The 18115-nt window shown below is 58.0% G+C and overlaps 1 protein-coding gene across 2 annotated transcripts in view; it reads left to right on the top strand.

Annotated features, from left to right (window-relative positions):
- The first annotated feature begins 10758 nt into the window (after positions 1–10758).
- The window catches only part of SKI (SKI proto-oncogene), a 79526-nt gene continuing 72169 nt past the window's right edge, over positions 10759–18115 (top strand). For both annotated transcript variants that reach the window (XM_055261031.2, XM_055261030.2), the window contains exon 1: positions 10759–11803. In XM_055261031.2, the coding sequence (XP_055117006.1) occupies positions 10835–11803 (969 nt within the window). In that variant the 5' untranslated portion in view covers positions 10759–10834. The remainder of the gene's footprint in view (positions 11804–18115) is intronic.

Below are 18115 nucleotides of genomic sequence, written 5' to 3'. Positions count from 1 at the left end.
GATTCCGTCTTAAAAAAAAAAACAAAAAGAAACAAAGAAAACTAGAAATTTCAGGTCAGCACAAAAGAGAAACTTTAAGACATCTGTAGATTCTTCGCTTGGCAAAAGTCACTTTCTTGTTTTTTGATATATGATCTGAAGACTATAATATCCTACGTAACATGTAAGCTACATCCAGGAATTTTCATTGACAGTGTTTTCATTATCATTCAATTTAAAACATTTTGTGGGCCAGGAGCGGTGGCTCACGCTTGTAATCCCAGCACTTTGGGAGGCCGAGGCGGGCGGATCACGAGGTCAGGAGATCGAGACCACGGTGAAACCCCGTCTCTATTAAAAATACAAAAAAATTAGCCGGGCGTGGTGGCGGGGGCCTGTAGTCTCAGCTACTCGGAGAGGCTGAGGCAGGAGAATGGCGTGAACCCGGGAGGTGGAGCTTGCAGTGAGCCGAGATCGCGCCACTGCACTCCAGCCTGGGTGACAGATCGAGACTCCGTCTCAAAAATAAATAAATAAATAAAACATTTTGTGGTTTCCATTTTGATTCCTTCTTTAACTGATGATGTGTCCAAAGTATTTTGCAATGTCCCAGATAATGGTGATTTTTGATGGGAATGTGTATTTTTCTTTGTTATTTATTTTTATTTATTTTTTTGAGATGGAGTCTCACTCTGTCACCCAGGCTGAAGTGCAGTGGCGCGATCTCAGCTCACTGCAACCTCCGCTTCCTGGGTACAAGTGATTCTCCTGCCTCAGCCTCCCAAGTAGCTGGGACTGTAGGCACATGCCACCATACCTGGTTAATTTTTGTATTTTTAGTAGAGACGGGGTTTCACCAGGTGGTGTCAAACTCCTGCCCTCAAGTGATCCGCCCACCTCAGCCTACCAAAATGCTGGGATTACAGGTGTGAGCCACTGCCCCCAGCCTGTTATTTTTAGTTTGGAATTCTAGTGTGTTTCTTTATTTTAATAGTTACCAAAGAAATACAGATACATAGATAAAAGAAACGAAAAGAACTCCCAAAGTTAGTACAGTTTAAATATTGAAACTGTAGAATCTGTAGAAACTATTGTATCTGTAGAACTCACCAAGCCCTAGGCCTCCTTTGCGCCTCCATTACGGCCCTAGCATCAGCCTCTTTCAAAGCTTTCACCCATTTTTTTTTGTCTTAGCTCTCTCCACACTTCTAAATTGTGTGCTCTTGCCGCTCCTTCTTGGTTTAGCAGCTTTATACATGGTGAGATGTTATAAAGCTGGAGAATGAGGGTTTTGCTCTTATCCAATGCTCTGCCCCACCCTACCATCTCTTCTTCTGTCTTCCCAAATGAGCAGTTTCCTCATTTTTGTTTAAGTTGATGACTCTATTATAATTATGTACTGTAACTCTCTGCTGAGTCAAGTAGTGAACTCTGCTTAGGTTTTCTCTTTGTTTTTCCTGTAGTTAGTATTGGCCTTACTTTCTTCTTTCATCTGCTGAGTTTCCTCTGTGCCTATGGCCCATCCTACCTACATCTTCCAACAAGCCCTCCACACAGTGTTTGATCTAGTCAGTTGCATCCTACCTTCCACTGGTTCCTTGTTTTCCTGGGGCCCTGTGTCCTTCTGGCTCAGTCTGGGCCGCTCACTCTCTGGGCTCCACATCTAGGCTGCTCATTCTCTGGGCTCCATGTCTAGGCTGGTGGGCAGAGATTTCCATGTCCCCTTCCTGGACTGGGACAGACCCTTCTTAGCTCTTATTGTTATGATGGAAGCCCAGTTCCAGATCCCATTCAGAAAGGGCCTGTGGCCATGACTCTGTCTCTCACTGGCCTTAACCAGCAGCCCTCAATGGACGTGAGACCAGGCCCAAGCCTCGCATTGGCAGTTTGGTTTCCACTCTTGCTTACCACTGTGGCTTGAGTGCTAGCTTCATTTCTAGCTCTGCACAGCTTCCTTCCTTATGCCTTTTTACAGGACATTTAAAAAACAAATCTGGCCGGGCGAGGTGGCTCACACCTGTAATCCCAGCACTTTGGGAGGCCGAGGTGGGTGGATCACCTGAGGTCAGGAGTTTGAGACCAACCTGGCCAACATGTTGAAACCTCGTCTCTACTAAAAAAATAGAAAAATTAGCTGGGCATGATGGCGGGTGCTTGTAATCCCAGCTACTCAGGAGGCTGAGGTAGGAGAATCGCTTGAACCTGAAAGGCAGAGTTTACAGAGCCGAGATCGCGCCACTGCACTCCAGCCAGGGTGACACAACGAGACTCTGTCTCAAAAAAAAAAAAAAAAAAAAAGGCCAGGCACTGTGGCTCACACCTTTAATCCCAGCGTTTTGGGAGGCCACGACGGGCAGATCACAAGGTCAGGATATCAAGACCATCCTGGCTAACACAGTGAAACCCTGTCTCTACTAAAAATACAAAAAATTAGCCAGGCGTGGTGGCGGGTGCCTGTAGTCCCACCTAGTCGGGAAGCTGAGGCAGGAGAATCACTTGAACCCGGGAGGTGGAGGTTGTAGTGAGCCAAGATCGCACCACTGAACTCCAGTCTGGGTGACAGAGCGAGACTCCGTCTCAAAAAAAAAAAAAAAAAAAAGCAAATCTATTTTACCCAGCACGTGTTTGTGCTTGGACTAGGAAGGGGACCCTGCGCCATCTTGGCTGGAGTTGTAGCAGACGCTCTGTGTCCTGCGGCTCCCCCGCCCCGCCCTCAGTGCCCCACTGCAGGGCTGCTCTCAGAAGCCTCAGGTTGCAGCCTGCCCGACAGCTCAAGCTCAGCCGGGCCGAATGGAGAATGTGTACCTCCTCCTCCTAACATTGTTAAAAATAAAATTTGTATTTTGACACAATCTCAAGCTTATAGAAAAGTTGCAAGAATAGTACAGGAACTTTTTTTCCCCTGAAGCATTTGAGGGTTTGTTGCCACATGGTGCTCTACCACACCCCAAAACAAGGACATTCTCCTGCACGCCCCAACACGGCTGTCCAAGGCGGGAAATTACATGGAGTCAGACCCCACTCTGGGCTTTCTGGTTGTCCCAGTAATATCCCTTGCAGTAAAGAGAAGAGATCAGCCCGGGACCACACATTGCACTGAGTTGCCATCATGTCTTCTGTCTCCTTCGGTCCGGAACATTCCTGGGCCTTTCCCTGACTGTTCTTTGAAGCTTCCAGGCCAGGCCTTTTGGAGACGGTTCCCTGTGTGGCTTTGTCTGAGATGTCATCACAGAGAGACACGGATTGTGCATCTTTGGCAGGAAAGGAGCAGATGTGACACTGTGGTCTGCTCACCCCACCCTGTCAGGTGGGGCAGGATTCTGATGGATTCAATATCAGTGGAGCCCACTGTGATCGCTCGGTTAAGGCGGGGTCTGTGTCTCCGCTGGAACTTACATTCTTTTTCCCTTTGTGACAAATTAGCATTTTGTGCAGGAGATTCCTCCCTCCCTCCCTCGTTCCTCCCTCTCTCCCCCTCTCTTTTTTAGAGACAGGGTCTCACTCTGTTGTCCTGGCTGAAGTGCACTGATGCTATCCTAGCTCACTGCAGCCTTGGACTCCTTGGCTCAAGCAATCCTCCTTCCTCAGCTTCCTGAGTTGCTGGGACCACAGGTGCATGCCATCATGCATAGCTACTTTTTGTTATTGTTGTTGTTTGTTTTATTTTTGAGACAGGGTCTTGCTCTGTTGCCCAGGCTGGCATGTAGTGGCAACATGATGGCTCACTGCAGCCTTGACCTCCTGGGCTCAAGGGATCCTCCTGTCTCAGTCTCTCAAGTAGCTGGGACTACAGGCCTGCACCACCACACTTAACTAATTTTTAAATTTTTTGTAGAAGTACGGTCTCTATGTTGCCCAGGCTGGTCATGAACTCCTGGGCTCAAGCAACCGTTCCACCTTGGCCTCCTCAAAAGTGCTGGGATTACAGACATGAGCCACCATGCCCAGCTGATACTTTCAAAATATGCAAATAGCTCTTTTTAAACTTTCGATTCATTAATATATTTTAATAAATATTAAAATATGTATAGACTCATGGTTTCCTATTTTATTTGATAATTATAACTCGTTACTATCATTACCATCTATTAATATCATTATTCTGTCTGATTTGGCAAACAGGGGCTGTGACTCAGTGCCCTCTCCATGTGACCCGGTATGCCTTATGTCTTGTCATTACTCTCTCTCCCTTCCCAGCCCTGGGGTCAGCCATCTCTCTTTTTTTTTTTTTTTGGTGGAGTTTTCCCTCGTTGCTCAGGCTAGAGTGCATGGCGCGATCTTGGCTCACCGCAACCTCCACCTCCCAGGTTCAAGTGATTCTCCTGCCTCAGCCTCCTGAGTAGCTGGGATTACAGGCATGCATCACCACACCCGGCTAATTTTGTATTTTTAGTAGAGACAGGGTTTCACCATGTTGGTCAGGCTGGTCTCGAACTCCCAACCTCAGGTGATTCGCCCGCCACAGCCTCCCAAAGTGCTGAGATTACAGGTGTGAGCCACCATGCCCGGCCTGGGTCAGCCATCTCTTTAAAGAACTCCGGTTCCTGGTCAGGCGCAGTGGCTCACGCCTGTAATCCCAGGACTTTGGGAGGCCGAGGCGGGCGGATCCCGAGGTCAGGAGATCGAGACCATCCTGGCTAACACGGTGAAACCCTGTCTCTGCTAAAAATATAAAAAATTAGCTGGGTGTGGTGGCGCACGCCTGTAGTCCCAGCTACTCGGGAGGCTGAGGCAGGAGGATCGCTTGAACCTGGGAGGCAGAGGTTGCAGCGAGCCGAGATGGTGCCACCGCACTCTAGCCTGGGCGACAGAGTGAGACTCCGTCTCAAAAACGGAAACAAAAACACTTTGGTTCCCTTCAGTGAATGGAAATTGGAACCAAGACTGGGCTTCCTGGTGCGCTCGCTGCTGCTGAGGTGTCCCTCGTCTTGGTGGGCAGAGTGAGGGCTGATGTTTACACAAAACACATTTACATCAATAGCTTTCTTTATAAATATGGACATTTATGAGATCATGCAGGTATCGATAATTCCAATCCAACACCACATGCTTCCTTCCTCCCTTTCTGTATTTTAACATCGAGAAACTTGACTCTTGCTACCTTTAACTCATTTCCTGATTGGATCAACCTCCCTGCTCCAGTGCTGGTCCCTCACTCCCTTGGGCTCTGGCCAGGGCAGCTCCTGGGATGGCTCTGAGCCCTGGGTTCTACCCTGAGGATTCAGCTCCAGGTGCCCAGTGGTAAGAGGCTTTGCAGCCCCCACTTAGGGCCCAGCTTCCCCTCCCCCGCTCACTTGCTCTGACCCTTTCCTGCGATTCCTTGGATCGCCTCCCAAGCAACGCACTCGAACTCAAATCTTTGTCTTGGCTGGACGTGGTGGCTCACACCTGTAATCCCAGCACTTTGGGAGGCCGAGGGGAGGAGTGCTTCAGTTCAGGAGTTTGAGACCAACCTGGGCAACATAGTGAGATCTCATCTCTATAAATAAAAAATTAAATAAAAGGCCAGGCACAGTGGCTCATGCCTGTAATCTCAGAACTTTGGAAGGCCAAGGCGGGCGGATCACCTGAGGTCAGGAGTTTGAGACTAGCCTGGCCAACATGGTGAAACCCCATCTATACTAAAAATACAAAAATTAGCCTGGTGTGATGGCGCATGTCTGTAATCCCAGCTACTCGGAGGCTGAGGCATGAGAATCATTTGAATGCAGGAGGCTGAGGCTGCAGTGAGCCGAGATCGTGCCATTGCACTCTAGCCTGGATGACAAAGCGAGACTCTGTCTCAAAAATAAAATAAAATAAAGTAAAATAAAAATCTTTGTCTCAGGGCCTATTTTTGGGGGAATCCAAAGTAAGACAGAGGTCTTTCTAAAATTTCTACCAGCCGGGCGTGATGGCATAGCCTGTAATCCAAGCACTTTGGGAGGCCGAGGCAGGTGGACCACCTTAGGTCAGGAGTTCGAGACCAGCCTGGCCAACATAGTGAAACCCTGTCTCTACTAAAAATACAAAATATTAGCTGGGCGTGGTGGCAGGTGCCTGTAATCCCAGTTACTAGGGAGGCTGAGGCAGGAGAATCACTTGAACCTGGGAGATGGAGGTTGCAGTGAGCCAAGATCGCACCATTGTACTCCAACCTGGGCAACAAGAGCAAAACTTCATCTCAAACAAAAACAAAAACAAAACAAAATTATACGAAGCTGATGTTACTTGAGCAATATTTATTTTCACATTTGAAGGTTTCTTTCCCAGTAACTGAGCATGTTTTTGCCAATGGCAGTCTGTGCCTGGCTGCTACAAGGCCTTCCTTCTGCTTCCTGAGGAGGAGAGAGTGGGTGGCAGCAGGGCAGGGCAAGGCAGGGTGGAGCAGAGCTGGTCTGCGATGCATTTCCCCACCAAGGTTTCCGAGTTCCCCCAAAGCTTGGGGTACCCCTTGCTTTGCCGGTGTCTTCCCTTCTCTCCTCCTGGAGCGCCATCCAACTCATCTCCACACTGCTGGCTCCTTAAGGTGGGGGTCTCAACTCCAGGGCCAGCCTCCCAGGAGGCCTTCCCTGCCTAAAGCCAGCCCCAGCCACTCCATGCCTTTTGGGGATCTGAAGGATCTCGTTCCTGTACTAGCAGGTTTGTTGATTGACTGTTGTCTCTCATACCAGAATGGAACCACACGGGGCACAACCTGGTCTCCTTACCCCAATCCCAGTGTCTGCAGTGGTAGGAGCTCATCAAATAAGGGGACAAACTCATGACTAGCTGACCAAGCCTGTCACCGTGGCAGGGGCCAGGGAGAAAGCTGGGAGGTCCCTGCCTTTGCCCGCATGCCAGGGCTTCTCTGGGCAGGCACCACGTCCATCCCACCCTACTCCACGCTGTGGCTGTGCCTGTAGCCTTAACCCGCTGCCTGCCAGTATGGTGGCCTGAGTGGGCGACTGGCCTGAGCAGCTGCTGGGCGGGGCTGGAGGGTGGAAGGCCGGTAGGTGGGAGACACCCCCCCTACCCTCTTCCCTGCCAAGCTCAGGGAGAAAAGAGGACCCTGCTGGCTCCCTCTAGGCGTGGCTGCTCTGACCCTTGGTGGGGTGGGGTGGGTGCCTTCCTCTGGAAGTTCCGACATCTTAGGGGAAGGAAGTCTCAAGAGTCCACGAAGGAGGAGGTAGCTTCAGAGACCAGCTGGAGGCCCTCACCTGTCCCCGCACCTTCACTCTACTGCACACCTATGGCTACTTCCCAGGGGTCCGCAGTCTGGACAAAGTGTTGGTCCCTGGCTAGGACCCTGCAAAGCCAGAGGCACAGAGGGAAGCAGAGGCTCTGGGTGGGCACTGCCCATGCTAGGGGCCCTGCACAGAGCCCCTGGTCCACCAGAGGAGCCAGAGGAATTCTCTGCTTGATTGGAGACACTTCCTAGCAGGCCTGGCTGCAACCACCTTCTTTGAGTTACAGTTTGACTGAGTTGTGTGGAATTCAAATCCAGATGGAAGGAAGTGACAACGTCAAGTGCAACACTAGCTGTGTTTTTTTGTCTAAAATGTGGGCCAACAAAACTATCTCCAGGAAAACAAAGAAGTCCCTTTTCTATTTTATTTTATTTTATTTTTTTTGAGACAGAGTCTTGCTCCATCGCCCAGGCTGGAGTGCAGTGGTGCAGTCTCAGCTCACTGCAACCTCCACCTCCCAGGTTCAAGCGATTCTCCTGCCTCAGCCTCCTGAGTAGCTGGGATTACAGGCATGTACCACCATGCCTGGCTAATTTTTGTATATTTAGTAGAGAGGGGGTTTCACCATGTTGGCCAGGCTGGTCTCCAACTCCTGATCTCAAATAATCCACCCACCTCAGCCTCCCAAAGTGGTGGGATTACAGGTATGAGCCCCTGCGTCTGAACCAAATATCCTTTTTTTTTTTTAGATGGAGTCTCGCTCTGTCGTCCAGGCTGGAGTGCAGTGGCGCCATCTCGGCTCACTGCAAGCTCCGCCTCCCAGGTTCACACCGTTCTCTTGCCTCAGCCTCCTGAGTAGCTGGGGCTACAGGCGCCCGCCACCACGCCCAGCTAATTTTTTGTATTTTTAGTAGAGATGGGATTTCACCATTAGCCAGGATGGTCTCTATCTCCTGACCTCGTGATCCGCCTGCCTCGGCCTCCCAAAGTGCTGGGATTACAGGCGTGAGCCACCGAGCCTGGCCTTTTTTTTTTTTTGAGACAGGGTCTGTCTCAAAAAAAGGGTGTGTCCCTGTCACCCAGGATGAAGTGCAGTGGCTCAAGCACGGCTCCCTGCAGCCCCAACCTTCTGGGCTCGAGCAATCTTCCCACCTCAGCTTCTCAAGTAGCTGAGACCACAGGTGCAGGCCACCATGCCCGGCTAATTAAAAAAAAATTATTTTTTGTAGACAGGGTCTCACTATATTGCCCAGGCTAGTCTTGAACTCCTGGGCCCAAGCGATGCGCCTGCCTCATCCTCCCAGAGTGCTGGGATTACAGGCGTGAGCCACCCTGCCAGGTTAAATATCCCTTTTAAGGAAATGATCTTTTTACCCAGCTTTCTGGTGTGTGAACACACAGAGAAAGCCTGGCCTCCAATTGTGGGGGCCAACGGAGTGAATGGGAAGAGTCGGGGGACAGCGTGGAGTGTGAGGACAAGGAGACAACCCCCAATGTAGCGGAGAGAGGGAGTATGGAGCCGCCCTGGGGTCACCTACAGGTAGATCCTGGCTGCCTCTCTAGACACCTGCCCTGCCGCAGGTCCGGCCAAGACCTGCACAGGGACACCGGACCGGCTTAGGAACTGCGCCCAGGAGCGCTGGCTTGAGGCTGGTTCCAGCCTCCACTGGGGAAGTGAGGGGCAGGAGGTCCCAGCTGAAGGTCACTGAGGTTGCAGCAGCGTGGCCCTCTCGCCTCAGCCCAGCACCCAGGCCAGCTTGGGCACCCCCGGCCCGTGGGGAATGTCCCTCCGCCTCAGGCGAGCACAGCCCGAGCCCTGCCCCCTCCCCAAACACACCATTGCGTCCCTGCGCCCGCAGGCCTCGCTGGACGCTGCCTCCCCTGGAGACCACCCGGCCGACTGTCCAACTTTGGGGCCCCGGGCTTCCCGCTCCCCGCCCTGCCAGGGCTTGAGTCTCTCCCACTGCGTGGCCAGGCGTGGAGGACCGATCCGACCCCGATAGACGTCTCAGCGCTCCACGGCCCCGGGGCGGAGGTCAGGGGTCTCGCCGGCCGGCCCGCCGGGCCCCGCGGGGCCGAAATCCTGATAAGCCACCTGGCCGGGGTGGCTGGCAGACCGGCCGCGTCTGGGTCACCAGGCGCCGCCCCTCCCAGGCCCGAAGCCCCCGGCCCGCGCAGCAGGGACAGTCCGCCAGGGGCCGGCGGGCGGGGCGGGGCGGGGCTGGCGCGGCCGGGAGCCGCGGACTTGGGCCACCAGGCCACCGAGCCACCGAGCCACGGCGCAGCGGGGGCCGCTGGGCTGCGCCGCCAGGGTCACGCGGCGCGGTGCCCGTCTCGGCGCGGGGTCCCTGGGCGTGGCCGCTGTTCCCATCGTGTGTGGGACCCCAGGTCACCGTATGGCTTCCCGGTAGTGTGTGGGAACCCAGAGGCGTCCGGGGCCTCCCCGCAGTGTGGTATCCCACCCTGGGAGAACCCCGGGTGCGTGGCGTGGCCCCCCGGCCGCCCCTAGCTGGTTTGCGGTCGTGGCGGGGGCCTGTGGGTTTCTGGGCCCCGGCGGCGGCGAGACGGGCGCCTTCCCAGCCGCGCAGGAAGCGGCCTCGGCCGGAAGGGGGGCCCCGGGCGCCACCGCCGCCTCCGCCTCCGCCTCCGCCTCCGCCCGCGCCGAGCGGCCGTCGGCGGGCGGGGCCGAGCGGGGCCGAGCGGTGTCGAGCGTGGCCGAGTGTAGCCGAGTCCCGGCCGAGCGGAGCCGAGTCATGGAAGGGCGGGTCCGAGCGTGGCCGAGTCCCGGGCGAGCGGAGCCGAGCGCGGCCGAGTCCGGGCGGGGAGCGCGCGCGTTCCTGGAAGAGCCCGGCAGGGGAGCAGGTCACATTCTTGGCCGGCGCTAGGGCTGAGGCGGACGCACGGCAACAAACAGCGCGGGGGGCGGGGCCGGCGCGGGGCGGAGCGGGCGGCGCGGGGCGGGGCGGCGCGGCGGCGGCGTGAGCTCAGCGCCGGGCGCTCAGTCCGAGCCGGAGCGAGCCGCCGGGAGGATGTGCGCCGAGCGCCCCGAGCCCCGCGCCGCCGCCGCGCTCTGAGGGCCGCGGGCGAGAGGCGCCTCCGCCGCCCCGGAAGCCGGGCGGGCGGGCCGCAGAGCCGGCGGGCGGGCGGGCCGGGGGCCGGCCAGCGCCGCCGGGACGAGCCGGGCGGGCGCCGCGCGGTGGGAGGAGCGGGGCGGCGGCGGCGCGCCGCGCGAGGACGGCCCGGCGGGCCCCGCGCCCGCGCCCCCGCTCCTCCCGGGCCCCTCGGCCTCGGCCGCCGCGGCGATTCGCGCCTCGCGGCGCCGGCACCTGCCCGCGCGCCCCCCGCGAGCCCCGGGCCCGCGAGCGTTGGCGTTGGCGTTGGCGGCGCGCGCCGGGGCATGCCCCGCGCCTAGAGCCCGGGGGGCGCGCGGGGGACGCGCGGGGGGCCCGGGCGGCGGCGGGCGCGGCGCGGGGCGCGTGGATGTGGCGCCGGGCCCGGGCGGCGGCGGGCTCCAGCGGCGGGACCCCTTCGCCCCGCCCGCCTTCCCCTTCGCGCCCCCGGGCGAGGCCGCGGCCGTGATCGGCCGTGAGCCGGCGGCGGGGGGCGGCCGGGGTCGGGGCCGCGGGCGCCGCCGGGGCGCGCGGGGCGGGGGCCGGGGGGGCCCGGGCGCGCGGGAGCGGGAGCGGCCGGGGGAGCCGGAGCGCACCATGGAGGCGGCGGCAGGCGGCCGCGGCTGCTTCCAGCCGCACCCGGGGCTGCAGAAGACGCTGGAGCAGTTCCACCTGAGCTCCATGAGCTCGCTGGGCGGCCCGGCCGCCTTCTCGGCGCGCTGGGCGCAGGAGGCCTACAAGAAGGAGAGCGCCAAGGAGGCGGGCGCGGCCGCGGTGCCGGCGCCGGTGCCCGCAGCCACCGAGCCGCCGCCCGTGCTGCACCTGCCTGCCATCCAGCCGCCGCCGCCCGTGCTGCCCGGGCCCTTCTTCATGCCGTCCGACCGCTCCACCGAGCGCTGCGAGACCGTACTGGAAGGCGAGACCATCTCGTGCTTCGTGGTGGGAGGCGAGAAGCGTCTGTGTCTGCCGCAGATCCTCAACTCGGTGCTGCGCGACTTCTCGCTGCAGCAGATCAACTCGGTGTGCGACGAGCTCCACATCTACTGCTCGCGCTGCACGGCCGACCAGCTGGAGATCCTCAAAGTCATGGGCATCCTGCCCTTCTCGGCGCCCTCGTGCGGGCTCATCACCAAGACGGACGCCGAGCGCCTGTGCAACGCGCTGCTCTACGGCGGCGCCTACCCGCCGCCCTGCAAGAAGGAGCTGGCCGCCAGCCTGGCGCTGGGCCTGGAGCTCAGCGAGCGCAGCGTCCGCGTGTACCACGAGTGCTTCGGCAAGTGTAAGGGGCTGCTGGTGCCCGAGCTCTACAGCAGCCCGAGCGCCGCCTGCATCCAGTGCCTGGACTGCCGCCTCATGTACCCGCCACACAAGTTCGTGGTGCACTCGCACAAGGCCCTGGAGAACCGGACCTGCCACTGGGGCTTCGACTCGGCCAACTGGCGGGCCTACATCCTGCTGAGCCAGGACTACACGGGCAAGGAGGAGCAGGCGCGCCTCGGCCGCTGCCTGGACGACGTGAAGGAGAAGTTCGACTATGGCAACAAGTATAAGCGGCGGGTGCCCCGGGTGAGTGGCCCCAGGCCTGGGAGCTGGGGAGGATGCGCTTGGGGTGGAGGCCCCTTCTGGACTACAGGCTCTGGTCTCCAAAGGCTGGGACCTGTGCTTCTGCCGTGCCCCATGTCTCAAGTCTTCGCTTTGTTTTAGGGAAATTCGGAGTGTTCCTATTGGCAGGGCCAGAGAGTTTGGTAGGAAGGCCCTCCTGCCCGTTCCCCAGGACGAGCCTGGAGTGCAGGCTGTGGCGGTGGGGTGGGGGCCAGGCCTGGTGTGTGGGGAAGGCCCACAGGCCCACAGTCATTGTCCAGATAGGAAGGCACAGGCCTCATGCTCCCGAGAAAGCGGCCTGCCCCAGGTCAGGGAAGTTAGCTCCAGCTGGGCCCCGGCCGGATGCCTCAGGCCCAGGTCCTCCTTGGGGTTGGGGTGAAGGTGGCTGTCCTCATCCCGAAGGCACCCAGCCTCGAAGACGGAGGGCTGCCTGCCTTTGGGCCCCAGGAAACAGAGCTTGGGCGAGGCGAGGCCTGGTTTTGTTACTGGCTCCTGCTGCCTGTTTGGTGCCTTGAAGTTTTGGGACAGAGACACAAAATGAAGCCAGGTGTCCAGGCTACAGTGGCAGGGGCCCGAGACTTGGCGGCTCCAGCACTGTGCTGGTTGGTCTCCCTGGGCCTGCCAGGGACCAAATCCCGGAGTGCCCCGTGTGGGGTGAGGGCCACTTGGCACCCGGCTGAGGGCCTGGTCAGCAGGCCCCTGGGCCCGCGTGCTGGAGTTACTGGCGGCCTGCGATTTGCTTTGGGCTCACCCATTTTCTTCTCTCCCTGTGAATCGCAGAGGGGTGCGTCGGGGAGGGAGGCCGCTGGCCTGGCTTTGTTGTTTGCCAGTTGGAGAATCTATGGGATCCAGCATGCGCAGCTCCCAGGCCACGAGGTGCCGAAATTAGTCAGTGTGGTTCTCAGGAACTTTCCGTTGCATACCTCCCCAAGTATTTGTAACTTTTCTTTTAAATATCCAGGCTTATTAAATTGCACACACAGAATGCTGCATTGGCTCAGCTATTCTTGGGAGGCCTAATTAATTCAGCTATTGCATCAAACTTTTTTTTTCTAAATCTGTGAATAGATGCTCCAGCCCGGTTTTCTCTGGGCGCCTCTCCAGCAGAGTGTCAGATCGTGGGGAGGAGGGGCTGTGGATGGAAGCGAGGGACTGTCGCCTCTGCTCGGAGGGGGCTGCGGGAGGGTGCGTGTGTGTGTGTGTGTGTGCGCCCGTGTGTGTGTGCGCTGCTGACCCTGCCAGGCCAGGGCTCAGGTGGCAGCCGCCTGCAGACCTGTGGGCTGGGGAAGGGTGCTCGTGGCAGAGCTGCAGACAGACGTAGCAGGCTGGGGCCCTTCGTGTCACACGGGGAGTTGGCTGGGGTGGACCCGATGGCGCTCCCTGTGGGCTGGGGCCTTTCTTTTTGGAGTGGCCGCACCCTCGTCAGTGCCTGTGGCTGGAGGAAGCCACGTGTCGGGGGGATTGTGGGCTTGTGCGGGCTGCGGAGTGGGTCACCTGTGGCCAAGGCCTGAGCTGCTGGGACACGCTCACGTCACTGTCTCCAGAGCTGATGGCAGAGGATCTCGGTTGAGCAGGGTGTGTCTGCGTTTGTTTTTGTCCGACTGTGGGTCATGTGTGTGCTTGTGGTCTTTCTGTCTTCCTGGGCTTTGCTGGGGGGCCATTGGAGTGGCCAGCAGGGCCTTGTTGTCACAGCTGATACAGAGCAGGGCCCAGGCCACCCGGCTTCTCTCTCCTTGTGGTCGTGAGCGCCGGGGTCCTTGGGCCACCATAGAGACAGGCCAGACAGGCTCTGGTCATCTCAGCGGATGGCGCCGACCCACCTTTCCCTTTTGAAGTCCCCAGCACTGCTCTGAAATCTCATTTACCCATTAAAAAGCAATTCCCAGGCCATACTGACGACGTGCACGGTGTGAGTGACTGGGTCCTCCAGGTCTGAGTGGCAGCCCCACAGCCTGGCCCTGGCAGTGGCGTCCTCCGCCTGGCTCCCTGAATGTTCACCAGCTCCTGCGGGTTTTCCTCTCCTCATGCTCCTGGGGGTGGGGCACCCATCCTGCCCGTGTCACCTCCTGCCTTATGTTCTTGACGTGGGATGGTGGCCAGGGACTCTGCCCTCGCTCAGTGCCTGCCCTCTGGGCTCTGTGACTGTGCGGTTGGGAGTTCTGGGCTGCAGGATCCCCTTAAGTCTCCTCAGGACAGCCGTGTGCGTGTCTCTGTGCGCACCGGGCGACACATGAGGAAGGAATGTGGTCTTAGGGTGGGCGTGGACCCGCAGTGCCCAGACCCCACTTGTCCTAGAAGGAGTGGCCTGGGAGGCCCCGCCTCCGCCCTCGCTGGCCGCTGTTTGCTCCTCCCACTCGTGTCTTGACAGCTTATTCTCGGGATATGTTTTGATTTCTTCCTTTGTAGCTTATTTTAATATTTTTGATCTGCCGAAGATGAGGGCAGAAGGAACAAAGAATGTACTGAAACTCTCTTTGCAGGGCTGCTGCTCCCAGCAGGCCTTCGGGCTCTGCTGAGCGGGAGGGAGCTGAATTGCCTTCCGGGTGTTTGTGGCCAGGCCAGGGCCGGGTCTCCTGCCTGAGTGGGCTGGGTCAGCGTCACTCTGCTACCCATGGTGGGAGGTGGGAGAGGGCGGAGATGTTCCCGGGTCCCAAACCAGGTGGAAGGCGGGGCTGCAACTTTTGCCTTGGAAGCCTTGGAAGCCTCCTGTGACGGCGGCAGTGCTTGAGCCCCTGGCCTGTCGGCAGTGCGATGGCAGCGTGGGGGCAGACAGTCTTCTTCCAGATGCCCCCTCATATCACGGGGTTACAGAGGAAGCCTCCGCTCCTGTCCAGTGGCTGTCGGGCCCGGCCAGCTTCCTGCTGCTGTATCTTGGAGGACCATGTGGGCTGCGTGGGTGCTTGGCGAGTCCCCTCTTAGGGACCCTGGGACTGCTATCCTTGACAGGGGGCCTTGTCTCACCTCCCCACTCGGTCCCACACTGGCTTTGTGACCTTGGACAAGTTGCTTAACCTCTCTGCCTCAGTGTAAACTGGGGACTACTGTTTGTTGATCTTGGGCGTTAATGTTTTGAGTGGTACAGGTGGGGCACAGATGGGTCATTTTGCTGCTGGGAGCACTTAGCCAGGAGACTGGAGCCTCTGAGCCTTCCCTGCTCCCACCCCTCTTTCTTCTTTCCGGTCGGCTCGCCTCCTTCCTCGGGTTCTCTGATAGCCGTAGGACTCCATTGGACTACATCATTTTGTCAGTATAGACAGCTGTCAGAGACGGAGACAAAATGTGGCAGTTGGAGCTGCCGCTTGGCCTGCTGCCTGGGACGCGGCCCCTTGTCCCGCAGAACGTCAGCCAAGCGCTTTCCGTGCAGGCTAACGGTGGTGGGGTGCCTCCCTTGGGCCATGGCAGGGTCCTGCTCCAAGGGGCGGGGGGGTCCTGCTCCTAGGGGGCTGGGGTCCTCCTCTGAGGGGGCCGGGGTTCCTGTTCCAACAGGCCTGGGGGGGGTCCTGTTCCCAGGGGTCCAGGATCCTGTTCTGAGGGGGCCAGGGTCCTGTTCCGGGCCGGGGGTCCTGCTCTGAGGGGGCCAGGGGTCCTGTTCCTAGGGGCGGTGGGCTGCCTGTGTGAGAGCTGTTCTTCACCTGCCACGTGCGCTCTGGGCGTTCTGGTGACTGGAGAATTTGGGTTGTGTTAGAGTGTTGTTGCTCTGTCCTGCAGATGCCTGAATTCCCAGGGGTCTTGCAGGTCGCCTTGCCCTTGCTCTGTGTGGGCTGGCGTGGGTCTTAGTGGGCTGCGGGTTGAGGGTCGCTTGGTTGGGAAGCTCTGTGTGCCGCAGTGGAGGGTCTGCGACGGGGGTTTTCTGATCCCTCATGCCGGGCTTTTGACCCGTGTCACTGCATGGCTGCCCCTGGCCCCAGGCAGCGTTTCCTCAGGCAGGTGCCCAGCCAGGTGGTCGGGCTTGAGAGCTTTGAGTCTTGAGGTCTGTTCTGGGGAATGACTGTGCTTGTGGAGGCCAGGAGGGGTTGCTGGGCTTGGAGAGCCTCTGCGGGGAGGAGTTGTGTTTTGCTGTTTGCTGTTTTAAATTGAAATGATCACAGGAAGGGACAGCATCAAGAGTTTCTTTCTGGGACACCCCTCACTCAGCACAGTGGCCGTGTGTGGGTTTGGGGCTGTGCTCTCCCAGACACCCTCAGGTCCGGGGAGCACTTCGGGGGCCATCTGTCCCTTTGTCCAGCGACTTCCTTTGGAAAAAGTGTTTGCTGCGAGTGTTTTTCTCCAGCTTTTTGTGGGGTTCCATGTGGTCTTGGGCCATGCTCTGGGGTCAGGCTCCCGGCAGGCCCTGGTCCCCGTGCAGAAGGCCAGGGTCTGCAGGTTTGGGCTGGTCTGCCCCCTAGGTGAGGGTTCCGGAAAGACGGCTGGCTGCTGGGTCTTCTCAAGCAGGGGTTCTTGGCCTCTGCCCACCCCAGCTGGCTGTGCATGGACTGGGGAGGGCATGGGCGGCTGCCCCCAGGTGGCTTCTGCAGGGAGCAGAGCCTAGTGGTCATTTTCCTGGCATGGTCTGTCATCCATCTGTCTGGGACCCCTCTGGGAGCTGGGCTGTGTCCCTCGCCTTCTGGGGCAGCAGGCTCACGGTGGGGGGGCGGGTCCCCTCTTTCAGCATCTTGTTTCTCAGCCGTCTCTGCGGCTGATTTGTGCAATGTCTGTCTGTCTGAGTCTCCGGGTGAGGGCAGACAGGATATGGTGCGAGGAAGTCTGGGGTAAGTGTGAGCCGAACCCCGCCCTAGAGTCTCGCGGGGTTGTGGGGCCTTCACTGCTGCTGGCAGGGCCTCCAGAGAGAAGGCGGCAGTTCCGGGGCCTGGGCCCTGACTGTCTGGTAGGAGGTGTCCACGCCGGCGGCCCGGCTCTCTGTGGCAATAATGTGTCTCTTTCTAAGGATTGCGAAAGTTGAGGGAGGATTTCTCCACTGGAAGAATTAGGCAAGTTTCAACTGAAATGTTTTTAAAAAGTTTCTTTGTTTTGAGTCAAAATACAGAGGGTGAATTACTTCCCTAATATCTGGGAGAGCTGGAAAAGAAGGCCCCCATCCTTGTTCTTCAGGGCTCTTCCCCTCCTGAGCAGTGGTCACCAGGCCAAGGTGTCATGGAGGGGGGCTGCCCGGGGACCAGCTCTTCACACCTGGCCTCAAGAGCCAGGTAGGGCGGCTCCTTCCTGCCTTGCCCTGGCTGTCACCCTCGTGGTCTAGAGCAGGGGGTTTTTTTTGTTGGTTTGTTTTTTTTTTTGAGACTGAGTCTGTTTCTGTTGCCCAGGTTGGAGTGCAGTGGTGTGATCTTGGCTCACTGCAGCCTCCGTCTCCTGGGTTCAAGTGATTCTCCTGCCCCAGCCTCCTGTGTATCTGGGATTACAGATGTGTGCCACCAAGCCCAAGTAATTTTTTTGTATTTTTAGTATAGATGGGGTTTCACCATGTTGGCCAGGCTGGTCTCGAACTCCTGACCTCAAGTTATCTGCCCACCTTGGCCTCCCAGAGTGCTGGGATTACAGGCATAAGCCACCGTGCCTGGCCCCTGGAGTGGGTTCTGCCACGGAAGGCATCCCCGGAATCTGCGGGTGGAGGGGTCGCCCCTGCCCTCTCACCTGTTGTCTCGAGGCCTGGTTGCCCTCTGCAGACCAGGTGCCATGCCAGGTGACCCTCAGGAAGCTCTGGCTCACCCCAGGGGCTGGGGGCCATGATAAGCAGTAGCTCTTAGGTGCTGCTACTTTATGAATATGAGAGAGAGTTCCAGAAGGGCCCCGCATCCCAGAGCCTGTGTGTTGGTTTCACTGTGTGGTACTTGATATTTTTCCAGGCTGTCTTGCTGGGGTGGGCTCGATGGGGGGCCCAGGGAGCCTCCAGCTCTGGGGACATGCTGCCACATGAGCCTGCTTATTTACGAAAATGAAGAACCAGGACTCGAGTGTGAATTTTAAATGAGATTGTGGGGACGATAGTAAAATCCAGACTAGGACCAGATGGACCGAGCACCTGCGTTGGCCATGGCCCGGAGATGGCGTGGTGGCGCCTGGTGCCTGTGGTCCTCAGCATGTGTCCTGCCTGCCGCCTAGTAGGCCTTCGCTTGAAGTGCTTGTTCCTTTGAGTAATGCTCCTGTCTTTTGTTTGGGTGGAAACAGATAAAGGGGGCTTTGAGAGGCGTCTTGGCGTGAGCCTGGGAAACGGCCGAGATTCTGTTTGGTGCTTGGTGTTCGTGTCTTCTCTGATTTTACTTTTTTGGCTCATAAAGATGGAAG

Source organism: Symphalangus syndactylus, chromosome 22 (assembly GCF_028878055.3).
Source record: "Symphalangus syndactylus isolate Jambi chromosome 22, NHGRI_mSymSyn1-v2.1_pri, whole genome shotgun sequence".
Classification (NCBI taxonomy): domain Eukaryota; kingdom Metazoa; phylum Chordata; class Mammalia; order Primates; family Hylobatidae; genus Symphalangus; species Symphalangus syndactylus.
Note: the sequence above shows the minus strand (reverse complement) of the source record. Positions and strands in the feature narration are given on the sequence as shown.